Source organism: Passer montanus, unplaced genomic scaffold (assembly GCF_014805655.1).
Source record: "Passer montanus isolate IOZ18808 unplaced genomic scaffold, ASM1480565v1 scaffold60, whole genome shotgun sequence".
Taxonomy (NCBI): Eukaryota; Metazoa; Chordata; class Aves; order Passeriformes; family Passeridae; genus Passer; species Passer montanus.
This window is the reverse complement of record NW_024371038.1, coordinates 1313763-1334769: the sequence shown is the minus strand read 5'-3', so window position 1 is coordinate 1334769 and position 21007 is coordinate 1313763. Positions and strand designations below refer to the sequence as shown.

The 21007-nt window shown below is 39.6% G+C and overlaps 1 protein-coding gene across 4 annotated transcripts; it reads left to right on the top strand.

Annotated features, from left to right (window-relative positions):
• The first annotated feature begins 503 nt into the window (after positions 1-503).
• LOC120510849 (mucolipin-3-like) lies at positions 504-19254 on the top strand. Of its 4 annotated transcripts, none has more exons than XM_039727142.1 (14): positions 504-547; positions 6926-7155; positions 8887-9054; positions 9585-9738; positions 10206-10293; positions 10373-10469; positions 11052-11151; positions 12948-13060; positions 13138-13287; positions 15275-15376; positions 15488-15610; positions 16143-16349; positions 16709-16838; positions 18012-19254. In XM_039727142.1, exons 2-14 carry the CDS (start codon positions 6928-6930, stop codon positions 18029-18031), a joined length of 1680 nt encoding a protein of 559 aa, XP_039583076.1. In that variant the 5' UTR covers positions 504-547; positions 6926-6927; the 3' UTR covers positions 18032-19254. The 4 variants fall into 4 exon arrangements, 3 of the variants coding, with proteins under 3 accessions (XP_039583076.1, XP_039583077.1, XP_039583078.1); XM_039727143.1 differs by lacking the exon at positions 504-547 and adding an exon at positions 5629-5647; XR_005629605.1 differs by lacking the exon at positions 504-547 and having other exon boundaries at positions 15275-15407; positions 18012-18044.
• Positions 19255-21007: the final 1753 nt, after the last annotated feature.

The window sequence follows — 21007 nt, the reverse complement described above, 5'->3', positions numbered from 1 at the left end:
TTTGCCCTCCTTCATCCCAATATCTGGAGAAAGGGTTAGTACAGGAGGGCAGGAAAGACTCAGTGCCATGGCAAGAAGAAATGCAGTTCAGCCTGCCCGCTGCTCAGGCTGGACAGCACCACCATGTGGGAGGTGCTCACATAGCAGCCGATGGAACAACTAAACCGGGATGGCCCAAATTCTCTTAGCAGTGTTAAAAATGCTTGATGTTAATATTGAAGAGCCAGAGGTGTTCAGATGGCGTGAGGACAATGGGACTCTCACTTTGTTTGTATCCTCCCTCTCCATGTTCACACTTTTAAGACTGTAAACTGACTGGGAGAAGAACCATTTTTTAAATGTCTAGAGAGCACCTATGGTATTTGGGTGCTATCACAATTTTACCAATAACAAGAGGAAAATAGATGCAGATAGGACAGAAAGAGATGGCACCTTCAGGAACGCTGGTATGACATAAATATTTCTTATGATCTCTTACAGGAGCTACAGCCTGTCTGCCTGTGCACATGAACAGCACATTTACTGTCAAGATGCTTAAGTTAAAAAGGTGAGTTTATAAAATAAATGTTCTGTCTTGAGGGTTTCCTTATGAACAGTCTGAAAATAGTGAGTGCTAAAACAAACATGCTGTGGCCTGTGCATTTGCAATTTCTGCGGCATACCCAGACTGAGAAACAGTGGTTTACTGTTTTGTAACACAGTTCTCAAATACTCCAGAAGCAAGCAATATAATCTTAGCCTTTGATCTAAATTTTAGCATGGAGATGGCCACTGATGGCAAAATATGGGTCATGGATTATAGCCTGATGGAATAGCTGAGGTTTGGGATACATGTTGGCCTCCCATGAACTCAAGGTAAATTTCGGTGTTGGCTTTAATGTGAGCAGCCTGACACTCTTATAACAGCTATACATATTTCTTTTTCACTCCAGTCAGTGTAGAAAAATATACTCTATAAATCCTCAGACTCCTTCCTGTATCATACTGGATCTGGCAGATCACAGGGGGCAGGCTGCATCCATGGCAAGTTAGTGCATATCTCTCTTTAATCTCTCTTGATTATGGCAAATGCAGTCCCCTTCATTAATCTGTCTGAAGAATAGTAGCAATTTAATCTTTTGCTTCAGCCAAAAAGCAATGGTGATATCAATGCAAAGAAAATTAATGTTTCAGAATTCTGAAACTTTTGCTATGCATGGGATGATGTTTTTAACCCCTATGCCCCAATTATATATAATGAATGTAAGGAGAATGTTGGCAATTTTTTCTGACCTCATTCTCACAGTCTTTTTGTCAAATACAGGAGTAGAAACACTGTTAACATAGTTCTGTGTAAGCCAATATATTTTCATATATATATGTATAATTATATACTTTCATAGATATATATATATATATAATCTTTCAAAGGAGCCTATACAGTATGCTTAGCTTATTGACCTACCTCACTGAGAGTGCATATAACTTAGACGGTCAAAAGAGACTAATTTTTCCTTATTTATAAAGGAAAGCTGTGCAAAGCTGTTTCTTATCTATCTTCTTGCATACTTTACATACAAAAATTGCAACATTTTGTAAATAGGTTTTGTGACTATTCTAATTTGAAACCAACATTTATGCCTCTGTGTAAGAGAGACAGCCCTCCAGGGTAAGAGGTGGGGGCAGCTGTTGTAGAAATTAGTTGAAGCACAATATAAACCATCTCATATATATTCCAGTCACAACGTTTTAATTCACCATTTCATAATTATGCACTGCAACAAAGCTAGTTTGGAAATTTTGAGTGAGTTCCTCTGAGTGTCCTAATCTCTAAGTCACATGAATGGAGGAAACACTGAGAAGGCTGACATAAGTCACATCCTATGTTTAGTAAAGGAACTCACAAATAAAAACATCCCTTTCCTTTCAATGGATTTCAAGCATGTTTTACCTATATAAACAGTTAAAACTCTTGAAAATGGTGTCCCAATAATCAGTTCCTCCTCCTTCTCTGAAAGGAGGAGCTACAGAGGTGGTTGCAGCAGTACAGAGAGAAGGGCCGTGGTGGGGAATCTGGTGTCAGTGCCTGGTGCCTGTATCTGCATTGTTGATACAAAGGTGCAGATTTAAGGGTTTAGGGGTTGCAGATGAACAGAGCAGTCACTGGGGCTGTTGCTGCTTCCCTTGGGGTGCACAGGGCCTCCTGGCCGGAAAGCAGACAGAAAATTACAGACTGCTTATCCTCTCCTACAACATCCCCAGCACGGTATCACCCTGCCCCTCCGTCATCCCGTGGCCATGGGATGGTCAGTGGCCAGGAAACAGGGAAGGCCTGCAGAGAAAGCCAAGGCAGAGCTTCCACAAACTTCTCTGGGTGGCCATGGGATGGTCAGTGGCCAGGAAACAGGGAAGGCCTGCAGAGAAAGCTTCCAGAAACTTCCCTGGAAGCATAACCAGGCCCACAGCCATTTACAAAGCCTGGATGCAAAGCTGGTTTTTACCCAGGAATATGGTAACCTCTAGGTGTTGCCTTCAAGAAACACACACACCAAACTTTCAAATATCTATTGAGGAGAAGCCTTGTGTACCTCACCTCTTCCAAAAAAGTATAATAGAACAAAAGTTCCAATATGGAAGTCAAAAGCTACTATTTTCAGTAGTTACCTTTTAGTTTGGGGATTTGCTTTTTTTTCACCCTAAGTTTTTATGCAAAATACTAAATGCTATCAAGAAAGCCATGAAAAAATCATTCTATTTTAGTGGACTGTCTGAAAATGTGACCAAAATGATTAATTTTTTAATCATGCTTAGTTCCTACTCTCTCTCTCTCTCTCTAGGGTATTTCTATACTGCTAATTTAAAAAGGACTTGTCAAGTACACACAAATGTATTATGCCTTTCCATTTTGCTTATAAAAATTCATGATTCTATGATTGAGGAGAGGTTAGAAACAACATTTAAATTAACATAATTTGAAAATTTTAAGAGTGTGAAATCTATATAAAATTATAGCTTTTGAGAATTGTCATAAATATTGCCATGTATTTAATTTTTAGAAAGTAAGTAATATTTAGGTTTCATTAATTATGTTCAGTCTAGTTTTTCAGCACTTTTCCAGTAGAACACAGTGTTACATTATGTAATTGCTAAAATCTGGGTAAATATTTGACAACTATGTTTGAAATTTAATAGCCTAGTTTGTTTACAGATGGCTCTAATATTTTGAACATTAGGCTTAAGAGAAAAAATAAGATCAGAGTGTTCTCCTAATCATTTAATGTACTGAAACATTTACAGCTAAAAACCAATCCGTGAAGTTGCTAGGTTCTGCAAAAGGCAAAAAACTAATTAGCTATCAGTTCTGCAAAAGATGTCACCTGATTTGAGGACACAGAATGATTCATTAGTTGCCTAATTGAATGATTTAAGGTCAAATTTGTGTACATTACTATTTTAGGACTGTAATTTACTATAATTTGGAATGACAGAAGAATTGGATGCATGTCCATTTTACAAAAGCACTACAAGGAAAGGATTAAAACCATGTGCTAATTGCTTAATTTGTTGTATCACTAGCAAGCTAAAAAACTCATTTCTGTTGGTTAACATTTAGGAACTTGTTAAAAATACCATCTTGAAAATTACTTTGTCTCTCCAGAATTTCACATGCAATGTTGCCTTTAATTACATTTATTCCATTTTGCTCTATACAAAGAGCAAATAATTAAAAATTATTAAAAAATATTCATAACACATGTGCATATGTGGACACAACTTTACTGTATAAGTTGTAGGGAGTAAAGCTGAAGTTTTGGCAATGACTGAATCATTTCAGCATATAAATGGTTCAGTTTGAATGTACCTGGTTTCACATTTACAACTTTTCCTTAAGTCAGGCTTACTTGCACCTGGTGTTGATTTTGTTATTTGATAGAAACCAGTAGGTGTACTTACAGTATCTGGGATGGTAAGTACAATATGTGTAAAATTAGGTTAAGAATTAATAATAAAGCCATAGGAGAACAAAGTGAAAACTTCATTAGGATGTTGGCTAATACTGTGTTCTGGTTCTCACCTTTCTTTTACTCGAAGAGAAATAGATTAAAATTGGAAAAGGTATAACAGGGATGATTGAAGACATAGAACATATTTTGCACTGGGAATAAACTAGGAATATTTTTAGCCTGAAAATGATATGATAGAAGTCAGTGAAATCACAAGGGACACAGAGAAAGTGACCAGGAGATGCTGATTCATGGTCCTAACACGAGATCAAGCTGGCATCGCATGAGCTTACAGATGTGGAACAGACAACTGGGAACAAACAACAGGACTGCACAAGGCTTTCATTGCACAATAAGTGTGTGCATTTGAAAATATACTGCCCGTGGACAGGACTGCTGCCAGAAGCACACAATTTCAGAATGTAACAGGGCAAACTGACAGATGAAAAATTGAGGGCTACTAAAAATAATGATAATACATAGGCCTGTAGAAATTAAACCACAAATCAAAAAAAAAAAAAAAAAAAAAAGGAGGAAAGAGTGGAAATATGGTTTACTATTATCTTACTCGAACAGAACTTCTGGTAAGAGCCAGTACTGCTTGTCTATGTTACTAAAATATTGTAACAGTTTGGTTGGTACTTAGAAAGTTACTAAGTATGACATAGAAGTTGTCATAACATGGTCCTTCCAGGAACCAAACAGCAACATATGTTGCACTGTCGCTACTTTTGAATCAGAAATGCCATATTGTAGAAATTGACATAAGATAAGACTTGTTTAAGCAGAGGTAAGAGAAATAACCCTCTCGTCTCCGAGCTGTGGGAGCTGGCTGGCCGAGATGCCGTGTGGGTTTGGGGGGTTTGCAGCGCTGGCAGCCCCAGCTCCCCTCAGGCCCGTGCCGCGGGGAGGCGGCCCGGCCGCGCGGGGCAGCGGCGCGCTGGGCGCCAGCGGCTGTGCCCTGCCGGCTGCTGCCCGTGCCGCGGGGCTCGGGCATCGCTCGCATTTTTTTTTTATGAGGGGTGCGACACAGCTATTTATAACACCATCACTTCCCCTGGTGGAGCAGCCTGTCACTAAATCGGGAGCCGGCGTTACCGTCCTGTAGGAAGTGTATTACAGCGCGGAGAGCCGCCCGTCACGTGCGGCAGGAGGGAGATGCGCGGCACAAGGTGTCAGAGGCCGCGGCTGCCGGTGGGCACGGCCCCGCGGAGCCCAGCCTAGCCGCGCTCCGGCCTGGCCGGGGCGGCTCCCCCTCAGAGCCGGTGCCTCCGCGGGGCTGCGGCATCCCGCGGCGCTGGAGCCGCCGGCAGGGCTGACACGGGGAGGGCGGCTGAGGGCAGGGCCCGGCCCGGCCCGCAGTGACCGCCCCGGCCGGGCTGTGGGGAGCACGGGGCTGCGCCGGTGGGAACGGGCCTGGCCCGCCGGGGGTGGGCAGAAGTGGGTTTGGGTTTGGTGGTGTTTGGGGTTTTTTATTTTTTGGGTTTTTTTATTGTTTTAAGTCTAGCGCTGATATTGACGAAGTGGGTTTGGGTTTGGTGGTGTTTGGGGTTTTTTATTTTTTTGGGTTTTTGTATTGTTTTAAATCTAGCGCTGATATTGACAGGAGTATTGCAGTCACAATAGGGGTTAGTTTTAGAAATGCTGGCTCAGCTGTCAGAAAGGTGAGTGGAAACCACAGCAGACTGCACTCTGTCCTGCAGGACAATGGAAGTCGGATAAAACAGGAGCTGAACTTTTTTGGCCTCTGTATGGGCCTGTCCTGAGTGTTACACTGCTGACTCCAGACTTTTCTTGCGTTCCCTGACAGCTGGCAAAATTGCAGGTCTTGAGTCATGTCTAAAACAGACTGTTGTTCTTCTGTGTGCAGGGGCTGCTGGAGGAGACTGGATGTGACTGGACATTTGTAAAAATGTCTTTGATCAATCTTGATGATGATTTTTTGTTTGAGTTATATACAAAATTATTCTTATGGGAATAAAAAATAAACTGTCTAATAAGGCACACCTTTATTCACAGCCAAGGCTGTCTTCCCTGTTCTTAATGTCATCTGAAAAAAAATATTCTTGGCTAGTTCTTTAGTATTTTATAAAGCATTTATAAAATGTTTGGGAGTCTTTATAAAACATTTATAAAATGTTGAATTTAGTAACAGATCAAAATATAAACATGCTGAATACTATGCAGAGTAATGTCTCAAAACATGTTTATAAGGTTCTTATCTAATCTTTTCCCCTCATATTGAATTCAAATGTGAGCCTCTTTGGCTAATCATGATTCAATTACATCTTTGTCTTTTTGTTTGGTTCATTATCACTTGTGGTTTGCATTGGGTCTTTTATGGCAAAAGAAAAAGACACAATCCTGCCAAATCACAAGTTAATGGCCTCAGGTGATTTATCTGCATTGCAATTTGTCATGCTCCATTTCCAAGAGTAAACCATGCTAACAGTAATGTATAAGAAAACCTCCGCCTCTCTTGAAAATTCCATTTCTTTCAGGGACTGGACATAGGCTTGTAGGTGTGGGGGAAAATACTAGCTACAGCAGGAGATAATTTTTCCAGAAGAATGAATGGTCATGAGAGGCTTTTGGTGCTCCTCTTGTGTCAGGGTGTTTTGCACATAGGCTGTTGTTTTCAAGTGAGAGAGGAAGAAGCTTTTAGGAAGTGATCCTGTAAGTCCAAATGGACAGAAATTCCATTATTAAATAAGTGTCCTGGCAGCCTAGCTGTAAATTTAAGAACTTGGCCATATTTTTCTTGGAGTTCTGCAGAACGTGTGCAATAATATGTGAAAGGTCTGAAATTCAGTGTGCAGTGTAAATGCCTTTCACAGAAGATGAGCACCTCTGGAGTCCAGGTTGTTAGTGCAGACTGATCTGCTACTACTATATTGATGCTTGCAGGTTTTTCACCAGACAAGGACGGCTTTTCTTTTCAGAAATGGAAAATCCTGAAGTGGCTGTGAGCAGCTGCAGTCCGCATGATGATGAAAACCTTTGCAGCTACAAACGACACTCATCAGTATCACAGGAGGGGCTTTTGGAAGACCAGCTTAGAAGGAAGTTAAAATTTTTCTTCATGAACCCATGTGAGAAATTTTGGGCTCGGGGCAGAAAGCCTTGGAAACTTGGGATTCAATTACTGAAAATTGTAATGGTTACAGTCCAGGTGAGTACCTATGGGAGCAGGGACTCAGCTTATGGGAAGTCAAATGAATGCAGGTGACATGCTATTTATAGGGTGGTGCAGAGAAAGGGAAGGATAGATTGCAAAATTATCTTATTTGCATATGTGTAGCTAAGATCTCAGGTGGCCTAATTTTCTCATAAAACTATAGAATGAAAAAAATAGCCTTCCAATGCAGATGAAAGGAACTGTGTTTAAGGGCTCAACTTGACCTTTTACTTTACTTTTTTTTTCTTTGCCATTTTCCCCCACAAAGGATGGCATCCCTACACATCTGTTACCCCAATACCCGCTTCACTGTCGTGTTTGAGGGAAGGAAAAGTAATTTCTGTTTCAATATCACAGTGATAAGAACTGAAATTGGTGACATACAAACTCTTGCATTGAAAAAAAACTCAGAAATTCTTCCTCACTCTTCCTCTCACCCAGCCTTGCACCAAAGATTTCATATAACACATTTATCTACTGCTCAAAACACAATTCTTTGTCTCAAAGTTCTGTGCTTAAGGCAGAAGAAAGTTTTCACAAAACCTTTCTCAGTCCTCAGATGATCCTTCAGAGTTGCCCACATGTGATTTCCCTTTATGGTCATGCCAGTGCTATGGCAATACATGTATAGAAAAGAATGTTTTCTTTCCATTTGCATGAATGATGGCACAAACTGCAGAAAAAGCTCTTCTGCTGTGCATCTGGCAGCATGTTTGTGTCCCTTACTGTTTCATTTTTAAATGTGTCATCATTCTCTGATTGCCATCTCTCCCATTTTGCAACTAAAAGTAAAATTTGATGATGGAAGAATCCAAATGAGAAAGAAACTAATGCTGATTTCGTATTTTCAGATAAAATCTGCCTTGTGGTAATTCAGTCTGTGCAGTATTGGTTTGCTGGTGTATTCCTGTGGGCTGAGCCTCCCTACAGAGCATTTTAGTGTCTCTGTAACTGAGATACCCTTATCAAAACCTGCATAGCCAGTTTGCACCATGGCCATAAATCTGTAGACTAATGATTCAGACTTATCTCTGATGAGTTTCTTCACAATGCACCTGACACCAGATTTGAAACAACAGTCAAGAGAATTGTGAGCTCCCAGAAATAATACATCATGTACTACTGGAAACCTTTTCCAGTCTGGATAGTAGCTAACAGAGTTTTGTGCTCACTTTTCGTGAATGGTTGCAATACATATTTTTTACCAGCTTCATGTTTTATCCTGTTACAAGCACAGCTTTGGTGAGTTATTCTCAAAGCTCTTTGCACTGAAACTTGGTTGAGAGATGTTTGTTTTCCTGAGTTGTCCTCAATTTCCCTTTTGTGCACTGGAGTTAGGACTTCAAAGTGGGGTCTTGTTAAGTCTGGTCCTGCCTTTTTGGCTGAGGAGTAATGATATTCCCCCAGGGCAAGTCAATTGATGCCAGGCCAACTAACAAAGCAGTGTAACAGTATATAGGGAGCTCGAACCTGAGTTGGTATCATTTTCTTTGTAAAAGTTCAAGTCCTTGGCCAAGATGCTGTAAACATGTTAAAGACACATTGTGAAACTCACTGTTTCCCTAAAGTCAAGCTTTCATTTGACCAGCTGAGGAATGGAGCAGCCTGCATGTAATTGCTGTGTCTACCAGTGAGCAAAAGACTGACTGTTCCTAGAACAGGGTTCATATGTTAATCTAGAAGCCAACCTTGTCTTTGAACAGGAAATATAAATGTCTTTTTCAGCTGGTGGTTTTTGGATTGAGCAACCAAATGGTGGTTGCCTTCAAAGAAGAGAACACTGTTGCATTCAAACACCTGTTCTTGAAAGGATACATGGACAGAATGGATGATACCTATGCTGTATACACACAAACAGATGTCTATGACCAGATATTCTTTGCAATAAACCAGGTAGGAATTGTTGTTGCAATATTTTAAATATATATGATCTTTGCCTGGATACCTTTTTTTGAATTGAACTTCTGTGTCAGTTGCTTAAGACTAAAACATCAACTCATTTAGGTTTGCTGTCATTGCTAGAGCACTATAGTGTTATAACATCCTTAAAGCTAATCAGTGTACAGGTTCTACACTAAAAGCACTCCTTGGATTTTAGCCAGAATCCTTTCCAAATAACAAATTAGGCTTTCTAGTAAGGATTGCAAGGAGAAAAACATAATAAGCAAAAAGGTATTTAGATCCAAATCCTGTACTTCATGTTTTTGTCAAATACCTTAAGATATTTGAGGACTCAGCTGTTGTGTGGTTTAGGTTTCACAGTTCTTTAAGTGATGTTTTAAATAAAAGAGATGGTTATAACCAATCCAAACACTTCTGGTTTGCTTTGTTTCATTGTTTTGTTTTGCTTTGTTTTGTTTCTTTTTCTCAGAGACTAGCAGTTTTGTTGCTATTTAAGTTGGTTTGTTTGTTTTGAACTTCAGTACCTCCAGCTGCCCAACATCTCTGTTGGCAATCATGCTTATGAGAAGAGGGGAGCAGAAGTGACACCTCTGGCTGTTTGTCAGCAGTTCTACAAGCGAGGAATCATCTGTCCTGGAAACGACACCTTTGATATAGACCCAGAGATTGTGACTGGTGATGAACCTAATCTATTTTATCTGTTCTTTGGGAGGATGGGACCTACACTTTTGATAAATTCTTTTAAAAACTTTACAGTATGGTATAGTCTTATCACATAATCTGTATTGAACTTACTAGTAGCCAAAACTGGTAAGAAAAGTTCTGTGTAACTAACCCCTAGCCCTCACCTCCAATGTCTAAATGCCACAAAGAAGTGATTGGCCTTTAGCACTGGTGACCATCTAATACAAGTGTTTGGGGCTAATTTTCAGGAGCGATCCCTGTGAACTCATGATGAGTGACTTGGCTGGTGTTCCAGGAAGCCAGTGTCAGTTGGCTTCTCAGATGACTCCTCACTCAAGTGTGCTATCTTGTCTGGTGTAGCCAACAGCCCATAACAGCCTCGGGAGTGGGACAGGCAGATTACGGTTAAAGAACCTGATAATCCATGAGATATTGTTGTGAGTCCTTATCCATTCCAGACTGCTTGTACATTGAGCCAACGACTTCACTAGACAACAACACAACAATGGGAAAGCACAATTTGAATTTCACTCTGGATTTCCCCAGGTGAGGGCGAATGACACCTCCTGTGTTGGGGTTTTGGTTCATTGTCCCTGTGCAGGGCTAACCTGGAGCTCTGTTGCAGGCTGGTGGCAGTGCAGCTCACCTTCAATCTGAAGGCAATCAACCTCCAGACCGTCCGTCACCACGAGCTCCCCGACTGTTACGATTTCACTCTGCGGGTACGTGGAAGCCTGCCACGTGTCTTTCTGTTCAAAACCAGAAAGTGACTTGCTGGTTTACTGCACACAGTCAGCACAGGTGTTGAGTACCACTGGGTCAGTGGTGCCTGGATTACTCTGTTATGGCTTAGTGTACCTGTAAATAACCAGCAGTTGTCACTGTTAAGCTTAGAGTGCTCCTGATGTGGTCCTGAAGTACTTGCTTGGCTCACAGCCACTTGTGCTCTAATCCATCTGAAGTACAATGGAAGTGTAAATCTCTTCTCTTTAGAGATGCTTCTGGGAAAGGTTGTTTTCAGATCATGGAGCAATGAGAACATAGTTTCAAAAAATTTCACCTAGTGACTAGTTGTTCAAAAAATTTGTGTCAAATACATGGTTCAGCAGATTTTTCTTTCCTTTTCACAGCATTTATTTGAAGATACTTGAATTAGTTTAAGCTTAGAAAAGTTTTGTAACTTCTCCCCTAGTACAATTATTCTGAATCATTATGCAGGCTTAGCAATACAGTGGGCTACATATGTAATTGCTTAACTTTATAAAGACATGCATCTTTTTTTAATTTGTTGTTTTTTAATACAGATCGTGTTCGATAATAAAGCACACAGTGGAAGAATTAAAATAAGTCTAGACAATGACATAGCAATCAGGGAATGTAAAGATTGGCATGTTTCTGGATCAAGTAAGTGACATAAATGTGTTAAATTTTCATGCTGAAATTTTGTCCACTAGCACAATTTGTTAACCTTTTTCTTTATGAAAAGGTGAGGCACCATTGACATACAATCTCTAGTATGTGCACTCTAAATCTGATTTTCTAAGAATTTGTTGTTCTTCAACCCCTGATCTGAAAACCTGGGAATCCATTCACACCAATACTTTCTGTAGCAGTTCTCAAGGCTTGCATCACTGGTAACATCAAACCAAACTTTTTCAGAGCCTCACTATGCACCCTTCTCTCTTTTGCTACTGAACATGCTGCTGATTTCTTAAGGCTGAGTTGTGAAATGTTCTAGCACCAGGCAACAGGACACATGATAGTGGTGGAAAGTTGAAGCTGATTTACTCCTATTTCAGCACCTAGCACCAGGAAAGATAAGGAAGCATTGTTGGTAAAGCTTGCTGGAGTGGAATGGCTAGAAATACTTCTTATTGTTGCTTAAATGCCTTTTACTGTGTATTTGGCTATAACAGGATAGTTAAATTTCTTATATAGTCACTCACAAGAATGAGCCACCTCTATTTGGCCTGGTCAAAACATAATCTTTTTTCATTAGCAAAAATAATCTCTTTGGTAGTCAGAAGCTTTCCAGGACTTTTAGATTCCACTATGCAATAGGATGAACCAGGTCTTTCTTTCTACTTTGCCACTTTCTCTGTGGCTATGCCTGTGTTAGGGAATGAAGGGCTGGTGGTGGAAGAGGCTAAGTGGTGTTTTTGTGAAGATCCAGGCTGCAGTGGATTACTGGGGGCCGAAGGAGGCGCGTCCCGGAGCTCAGCCGCGGTGCCCTGGTTCGCGGCCGCCGTGCCAGCAGTGCCCCGCGGTCCGTCTTGGGTGCCCGAGGGTCCCTCAAGCACAAAGGCAGCTCCTGGAGCCCCTCTGAAACCCAGGGAGGGGTGGGCAGGGAGCAGCTGCAGCTGCACAGTAACAACCTACTGCTGTTCTGCACTGCATGGCAAAACCAACTTAAATGGCAGCAGTGTAACAAGGAAGTACTGGGTGGGCTTTTTCTGAGTAGTGCAGTTCGTGAAGTCAGCTGGAATCTCAGCAGCTCATTTTGTAGAATTGGTGTGTGTCCTTGCAAATTTAGCATTTACTTGTTTGATTTTTTTTTTTCTCAAACCACCATCCTTTCAGCATTAAAAATCAGATCTTTCTACTGTCTCACCTATTTTCAGCTGTATGGTAGGTATAAAAACAAACAACAAAAATATTTGGTGCAATGTTTAACGTAAGATGACCAAGAATGTGAATTTTAGTAACATAAGAGATGGAGAACTCATGTCTAATTCCATGCTGATCTTGACTAGCTGAGCAATAGTACGAGTTATTTGCACTGCCCTAGGACAGAAAAACTGATTATCAAATACTGATCTGAGAGAGAAGATACATATGATAATGTTCCTAGGATTTAAAAAAAAATATTTCTGAAAAGCTCTATGACTCCAAAGGCCATTCCAGTCCCTGTAAAATGATTAACTCTCACCTATAATCCTGCAGGGCTGTAAGAAGCACTCACGCTTTGGTTTATCTGTGATATGGTATCAACCCTCCTAAATTTATCAAAGTGGTATCTGTAGTGCAGATGCACTTGTGTCTCTCACAAAATGTGTCAGATAAACTTTTGTGGGAAGAAATGCTAAGATTTTTCTTAATTCAGTTGTATAAATATAGTTAACATCAGAATTTGATTTTTACTTCAGTGATGGTCAAGAAGAATAAATGCACTATAAACATGTACATTTTTGTTCTTGCAGTACAGAAGAACACTCATTACATGATGATCTTCGATGCTTTTGTCATATTGACTTGTCTGGCTTCATTGATCCTCTGCACACGATCAGTGATTAAAGGAATTTGGCTCCAAAGGGTGGGTGTAGCTCCTTCTTTGGAAAGCCTTGTCTTGTGTGAGACTGATTAACTGTTTTCTTTCCTCCTTTCCCCTAGGAATTTGTAAGCTTTTTCCTATATTATTATAAGAAAGAAGTATCTTTCAGTGATCAAATGGAATTTGTCAATGGATGGTACATCCTGATTATAGTTAGTGATGTCCTAACTATTGTTGGATCAACTCTAAAGATGGAGATACAAGCTAAGGTAGGCTTTTCACACTGTCAGATGGAAGCAAAACTGTTTCTGTCTAACCCAGGTTTAAATCTCTCAGAGGACTTTAGGCTGGCTGTACTTGCTTCTGAGTGGCATGACATTTTAAAACTCTATCTTCTCCTCCAGAATTGCAACTCATGCATGTTGTTTCTAATAGCAAGATTTAAAAACTCCAAATATCACTCTATATCATAGTGCTGATTATCTTTGCACCCTGTGAGTCTGAGGAATAAAATGCACTTTATCTCTGAAAGTTTGACTATTGACTTCCTCCCTTCTTTACTTATATTTACTCATTTGATTAATTTCTTCAAATCTAGAATTTAACTTTTGGAACTCTGTTTACAAGTGTTTAACAGAGTCTCTCCACTTAAATGTCACTTTGCTGCTTTCCCAGCTTCTGTTTTCCAGCATGCACCTAACAGTCAGCCACAGCAGGGTCTGGGCTTTCACTTCCTAAAACAAACTTGATATGGACAAAACTCAAAATATGTAAAACATTATGTTTGACAGAATTAGGGGAGAAAAAATTATTAGAATATGTTATCCTGAAGCACTCTGATATTCAGATAATATTATTCTTCACAAAATCTGTAGCAGACTTTGAAGTGTGACATTGCAACATAGTGAACTTTGGACACTAGTGCTGAGAGGATGGGTCTGAAATCCATCTGCTGACAGCTTGACTATCACAAACACCCTGTGCAAATTGCCCTGTCTCACCACAGGACCTATAAACTCACTGAGAGTAGAAAGAAGCTGTGAGGAAGCTGGCTAAGACAAGAGATAGCTCCATCCTGCTTTGGGAAAAGCAAAGAAGAGAACAAGATTGGAATAAGACCTTGCATTTGGGATTCCTGTATCTTATATTATGCATACCTCTATTTATATATTTTGCTAAATTTTACTAAATTTATTTTACTAAAACTCCTCTCTACAGGTACATTTTGGTCCATTTTGCGAGCTTTGTGTACTTGCAAAACAAGATCCTGTTCCATGTTACTGTATGAAAGTGGTTGAATAACAAGTTCACATTAAAGTATCCTAAAATTGTTTCTTGTCAAGCTCTAAATGAATTATGCTGATAGGAAGGATTAGCCAATATATATTGCCAATATCTATTATTTATGTTTTATTCTTAGGAGAATAGAAACAGAAATGAATGAAAACTTCTTTTCAAATAAGCTGTCACGATCCATGCCAGAGTAGAGCTGCAGTTCAGGAACAGAGTACATGCTAATTTGGATGAAAACAGGCCAGTATCTATAGGTGGAAAAACCAGCAAAGTGCCAATAGATATAAGTTCCACATAGAATTCATTAGAAGCTAATTAGTCTTCTCCTTGATAGCTTTATATAGTTCATAGTTCCCAACTACATAACAAGATCCTCCTGAGTATTTATCTGAGCAATGCTGACAAGTCATGCTAATTTTTACAAAGAGTTTTTCCTAACTAGTGGAAGAACTTATTTGTTCTGTGTCATGTTTACACTGTCATTGGGATGCAGTGCAGAGATTCCTAAGATGCTCTGAGGAATCTGTCAGTTCAGTTTCCAGAAGGAGTTGCTGCAAGTCGAGAAGCAGCATAAAAATGTTTGCAGTGCCACTGCAGATCTTGGTGATTTGGGTACCGAGGAGGTGTCTCTGCTTCTGCCATGCACCTGCACTCTTGGACTTGCAAATAAAGCTCATCTTGTTAGAATCTGATTTACAAACAGCCATGTGTAAAGGCATGAGCAACTCATAAAATCAGTTGCACTTCAAAGTGCCCCTGCTCTTTCAAGGGACCTCTCTCTAATAATGTATATTGCCTCAAACTAATTTCTGATTGGGAAAGTTTGCTGAAGGAAAAGTGTTTCTAAACAAATCTTTGTAATTATGAGAGGCATAATTTAGAATCTGTCAGTTGTTACAATATTTAATTTTTTCCTTTATTATTTTTTTGCTTCTTCTCTTGTTTGTTTTTTTTTTTTTTCAGAGTCTGACAAGTTATGATGTCTGCAGCATACTCTTAGGAATATCTACTATGCTTGTGTGGCTTGGAGTCATTCGCTACCTAGGTTTCTTTCAGAAGTATAATGTAAGGATCTCCTGGGATCTTCATATTGTTGGTATTTATTCTGTTTGTTGCTATAAGAGGACTGGAAGAAGTTTCTGGTTAAATTCTAACTGTTTGCATTGCCTTGTGCAGCTTCTCATCCTAACACTGCGAGCAGCATTACCCAATGTAATGAGGTTCTGCTGTTGTGCTGCTATGATCTACCTGGGCTATTGTTTCTGTGGATGGATTGTACTGGGGCCATACCACGTGAAGGTAATGTTCTGACCATGAAAAAAGATAACTTGAATAATAGAATGAGAGATTACTACTGCTGTTTTCTAGTTCTCCATGTCAAGGCTTCCCTTAATGTAAAAATAGAAAAATAGTGCATCTTCAACATGATGCTGCTCTGTTTGAGGAGTCTGACTTCCATGACTCAATCAGACTTTCCTCAAGTTATGAAAGCTCCAAGTCAGAAGTGGAAGCTCCTGTGACTCCCAATCACATGCTGATATTTTAAGAAATAATTTCCATTTTGCAGAACACTGGTATCAGACTAAAACTTCAGAGACATTGTGCTTATCCCTCTTAAAAGAGAAATTTGCTTATCTGAATTGAATGTGCATGCATATAGGAGGTGACAAACTGTTCCTCAGATGTTTTACTGTTTGCACCTTGTCATCCCCGGGGTGTAGGAAGAGATCTGAGGCAGCCAGTCATCTCAGTGTTTGTTCTTCATGTTATGTACAGTCTTTGTGTCCAAATAAAGCAGTGACATGTCCTTGTCATCTTCCCTCCTCTCTAGTTTCGCACTCTGAACATGGTTTCTGAGTGCCTTTTTTCATTGATCAATGGAGATGACATGTTTGCCACCTTTGCACAAATGCAGCAGAAAAGTTACTTGGTTTGGTTATTCAGTAGGATCTACCTCTACTCCTTCATCAGTCTGTTCATCTATATGGTGCTGAGTCTCTTCATTGCACTCATTACAGATACATATGAAACAGTCAAGGTAAGCACAGACTATTCAATTGGAATAACAGGGCAAGATTGGTGCTATCAAAACTGTCATCTCCCTCAATATTTTAACTTGCAGTGCATGCCAATCTAAATAATAAATACAATGATTACTTTTGAGGGTGCAAATTGATGACAGGAGGGTTTTTAATCCCTCTCTACTTTGTTTTTCTTAAAAAAACTGTCTGTTTTTCTGCTCCAATGGAAGCTAAATATCTACTAAAAAGCAGTATTTTCACATTAGGTCCTATGAATCTTCTATTTTTGAGCAGTGTCTCAAAAGTGGTCTGGGGAGAATTTGGGTTATTGTAGGTTTTAGCCTTGTTAAAGGTTTAATTAAGTATCAATTTTTAGCACTACCAGCAAGATGGCTTTCCAGAGACAGAACTTAAGAAATTTATATCACAGTGCAAAGACTCACCAACCTCTGGGAGGTACAGGTTAGAGGAGGAAAGTTCTTCATCTCTCTTCTGTTGTTGTAATGGTATGTATCTATATTAAAATTATCTATTAAGGTATATATGAAAGTAACATGCTAAGAAATGTCCCTGGTACAATGTTTATGAAAAATACTAAAATTCTGGGGGAGGTTGTGTGCGGAAACCCACACAAAAATCCCAAGATATGAACAGAGCACTTCAGCAAAATGTCTACAGCCAACAATTTTCTTAGAATATGTGAGGGGACTTCCAAATTAAGACTCACTTAAAGTGAAAAATTACACAGAAAGTAAGATAATATATACAGTAACATTGGAACCCCATATGTGTAATATGCAAGCATTAAGATTTCCTGTACTCACTGCAACAGGCAGGACTTAGAGAACTCCTTCAGTGTTCTCTTATGCACTTTTTAATCACACCTTGTGCAGTTAACAGGCCTGAAACTTGGGGAGAAAATCAGCTTGTCAAGGTTTTAAGACAGCATGCAGTTTAAGATACTACCACAGCACTTGGAAAGCATTGCCTAACTTCCATTATGAAGGGAAAACACTTCAGTTATTTGAAGCTGTGTTTCTTCAGGAATACTGATTTCAGGATACATGGTTTATATTTAACCTGGCTGGCAGCAAGTCTGAGTCTTCCTTGCTGAAGAGCCTTTCGGTGGGGGAGCTGAAAAATATTTGCCTCTTGATTAAAAAGATCAAAGGTGCAACTCCTTGGTATTGGGCTGTCCTGGCAGGCTGTGTTGTTATATGCCTGATAGAATGTATTTATGAGAGAGAGGAGATGGGGATGTATTTTGGAGTAAGGAGATGACAGAGCCTGCTGTGAACCAGCCTCTGTTCTGACCGAGTGTTTTACTGGAGATAAAAGTGTGGGATGAAGCAGAGCAGGGCATCTTGCTCCTGGGTAAAGGACATGGACACATTGACATTTCCTTTTCTGCATACACCTCTCAGTTTAACCAGACAAGAAAGCCAGCATAGGATGGGTCAGGGTGGGGGTGTAATAATTTTCCTACTGACTGTGCAGTGGGGATCAGGCATCTAGGAGAGCAGTCTTGTATTCAGAATGTTTTCTGGTGGTTCATAGCAGTTTCTTGTCAATGGATATTAAATTATTAATAGTTCAGTTGCATTTTTAAGGCTCCTTGTGCAGTGAAACTATTATTTTGATGCAGGTACCTGACAACTTCCCACTCCTCTCTTGCACAGGTTGTAGTGGACATATTTAATGGATTCTGGGAGTGTATCATGGAGGCTTTGAAGCAGCACACATTGCAAGAACTTGACAGTGGAGCTGGTGGAAAACCCTATTTCTGAAGACTTAATTTGCTTTTCTCAAAAAACAGTGTAAGCCTATGGCAGAAGTTTATGCTAAACTTATAGACTTTTGTTTGGACATTCACTGCTAGTTCAGGGGCTTTGGGGATGGTTTTTAGTAGTTTTATTCTATTTGATTCCTTAGTTAAATTGTGCTAGAATGCAAAGGGCATAAAAACCTGTCTGTGTTCAGAGACTTGGCTAGATTATAAGAGTAGAAGATAAATGTAGTAACTTTCAACTATAAGTAGAACTAGTGCTGGACAACTTCAGCTTTGAACACCAAACACTAGCCCTCAGTACTGCAGGCATTATCTGTCTGTGGCTGACCTGCTACTGAAGGAATGAAAACTCACTAGATCCCTCAGCATTTTTTGTTTATTTGCACTCACAGTAAAAATAAATACTATGAAATTTGGTATAATTTATTTCTGGAGTCATTACCTGAGTTGATACACAAACCACTCAAATATAGCTGAAAGCATAAAATAAATATTTCTTTAAACACAAGTACCACTGGATGTAAGTGGCAATCTATTCTCAGAGAGGCTGGGATATGCCAGGCTGAACTGAAGTTTCAGGGATGAGTTGAATGGAGAAATGTTCTCATGTATCAAGCACTGGGCAGAGTCAGTTACAGTCTTCAGCTTAACAGTGTTTGGATCTTATGTTTTTAAGGGAAAAATCAGACAAAAAACCTATTTTTTAAAATTTGAAATCTTCCTCTGGCATACAGGTCTGTAAACCTGAAGTCTAAACTGAGTTAAGGACACAGGAGATATGTCTCTGTGACTCTAATCTCTCCACGCTTTAGAAACTGGATGTTTCCTAGCAACCTAATAACCTGCTACTGTCAGTGGCTGGATGAAACATTAGCTCTTATAAAAGTTCAGTTTTGACAACTTAGTTTATATTCTTTGTTGATTGTGATACTATTTAATGGATGCCTTATTTTCTATAGTCTATTCACTCTGGGAGCAGAATAGAAAACTAAAGGGAAGCATATTTTAGAGAACTTGCATTTGTGAGCAACATTGCTGTAGCTGTGTGTGACAATGTATAATGCTGTAGAGGACACTGTTCTGTCTGGATGCTTACACATTGTAAATGTGCCACAATAAACAGCTGCAGTAAATATGGGTGTGTCAGTATTCATCTTTAGAGTTACTATGTTGCCAGGTTACTACAGGAGCTTTGTTTTTTAATAATGCTATGCAATTTCTGGCATGAAATGGAGTGTGTGAACTTGGATTCCCTGTAGCCATGCTAGTTCCCATGGACCCTGGTGAGGACCTGTTTCCAGCTGATGTTTAACAGTGTTTCAGAATTTGCCATAGAAACAAATATTCAAGTATTTAACCTTACACTAAAAACACTTCTCAAATTCAGCAAAGGCAAACCAAGTACAAGGCATAGGCAGAACAGATTATGCACAGCATCTGAAAGTTTTGTATACTGAGGTCCTTCTCTTTCAACACTCATCTAAGACTGAAGACTTTTGAAACTTTTGAAGAAGATGCAAGGCAGTCTTGCCTCAAAAAATATTAAGTGACCATGTTTTCTCTTGACAAAATTAACTCCTTATGGATCTTTGACAACACACAAAATATAATGTGCACATCACATTGTGTACAATAATTTATGTAAGGAACTCTGGCAAGGGTGGCACGCACTTTTAAGATCAATGAAATGCAGAAGGCAGACTTAGATGGCTTTTTCATACAGAGCTAAGAGAAAGCTAAGATTAATAATTCACTTAAAATACAGGTACATTTTGTAAAGAGCCATGGAATGCTCTTTTTGCCAATACAGTTATAAGGCAAGAAATGGTCTAATTTCATTTAGAAACGGGGTAGAACATGTGCTTTGTCACTGTCAACTTATTAAATTGGCAGCAAGTTTCCACAAAATTTGACAGAGTTCTAAAGTGTCAAATTCTTACAGAGTTTTAAAATAGCAGAGAGAAAGCATGTTAATAGAAGCCTGCAGTATGAGCATAAGGCATGGTAATCTACAACAGGTGACCACAAAGTAGGAAAATACATTGTATATAGAGTCTTTCTATTCCTAATACACGTGGCAACATCTTCCAGTGAAGATTGGTTTCTATTGCTTGATCTTCATCTGCCTGTTTTGCCCGCCTGAGAAGAAGCCAACCAGTCAATGCTGTGTTTTCTAGCCTGCTGGCTGCTTTTGAGATGAAGTACAGCTCTGCCAGATCTGTTGTGTGTGTGGTGAGGCTTTTTAATCTTATCAACATACAATGTGCTGGTTATGGCCTTGCAGAGCCAGGATGTGTGACAATGATCCTATTCTAAAAAACCCTTGTGACCTCCCAAGAATCTCAGCATTAGCAATGCTGGTAGCACATGTAAAGCTGCATCCTAGAGACATTGGTATCTTTATGCTGATACAATCAAGCAGGCACAGATAGAACTGTAAAATGCAGCTGGGGAGAACAAGGAAGCAGATAAAGCATCTGATAAACTCATGCTTAAATATGCCCTCTTAAGGGAAACAGGGCTTTCAGCCCTGACCAAGAAACTGTGGAGGGGTAAGAGATTTTCTTTGTTCTGATTCTCACTGGGCTCTGGAAAGTCACCTGAAAATACCAATAGTCAGCACTTCCTCATGAAAATAAGTTGCAGAGTGCTGTATTGGGCAGCCGCTGTTTTCCTACCAAGGCTCATTTCAATGCCAATGTTTTGCATATACAGTTAGGGAGAATTTCTTGTTTTCAGCACAGACCAGATCTTTTAACATAATGAAGTTACACTGAGAGGAAGAGGTGGCAGGCTTACTTGTTTCTAAGTACCAGTTTCCATGTTGGATTGAAGCACATTCTCAAGAGAAGATAAACAGTGCATATACAAAAGAGTAAGAAATGA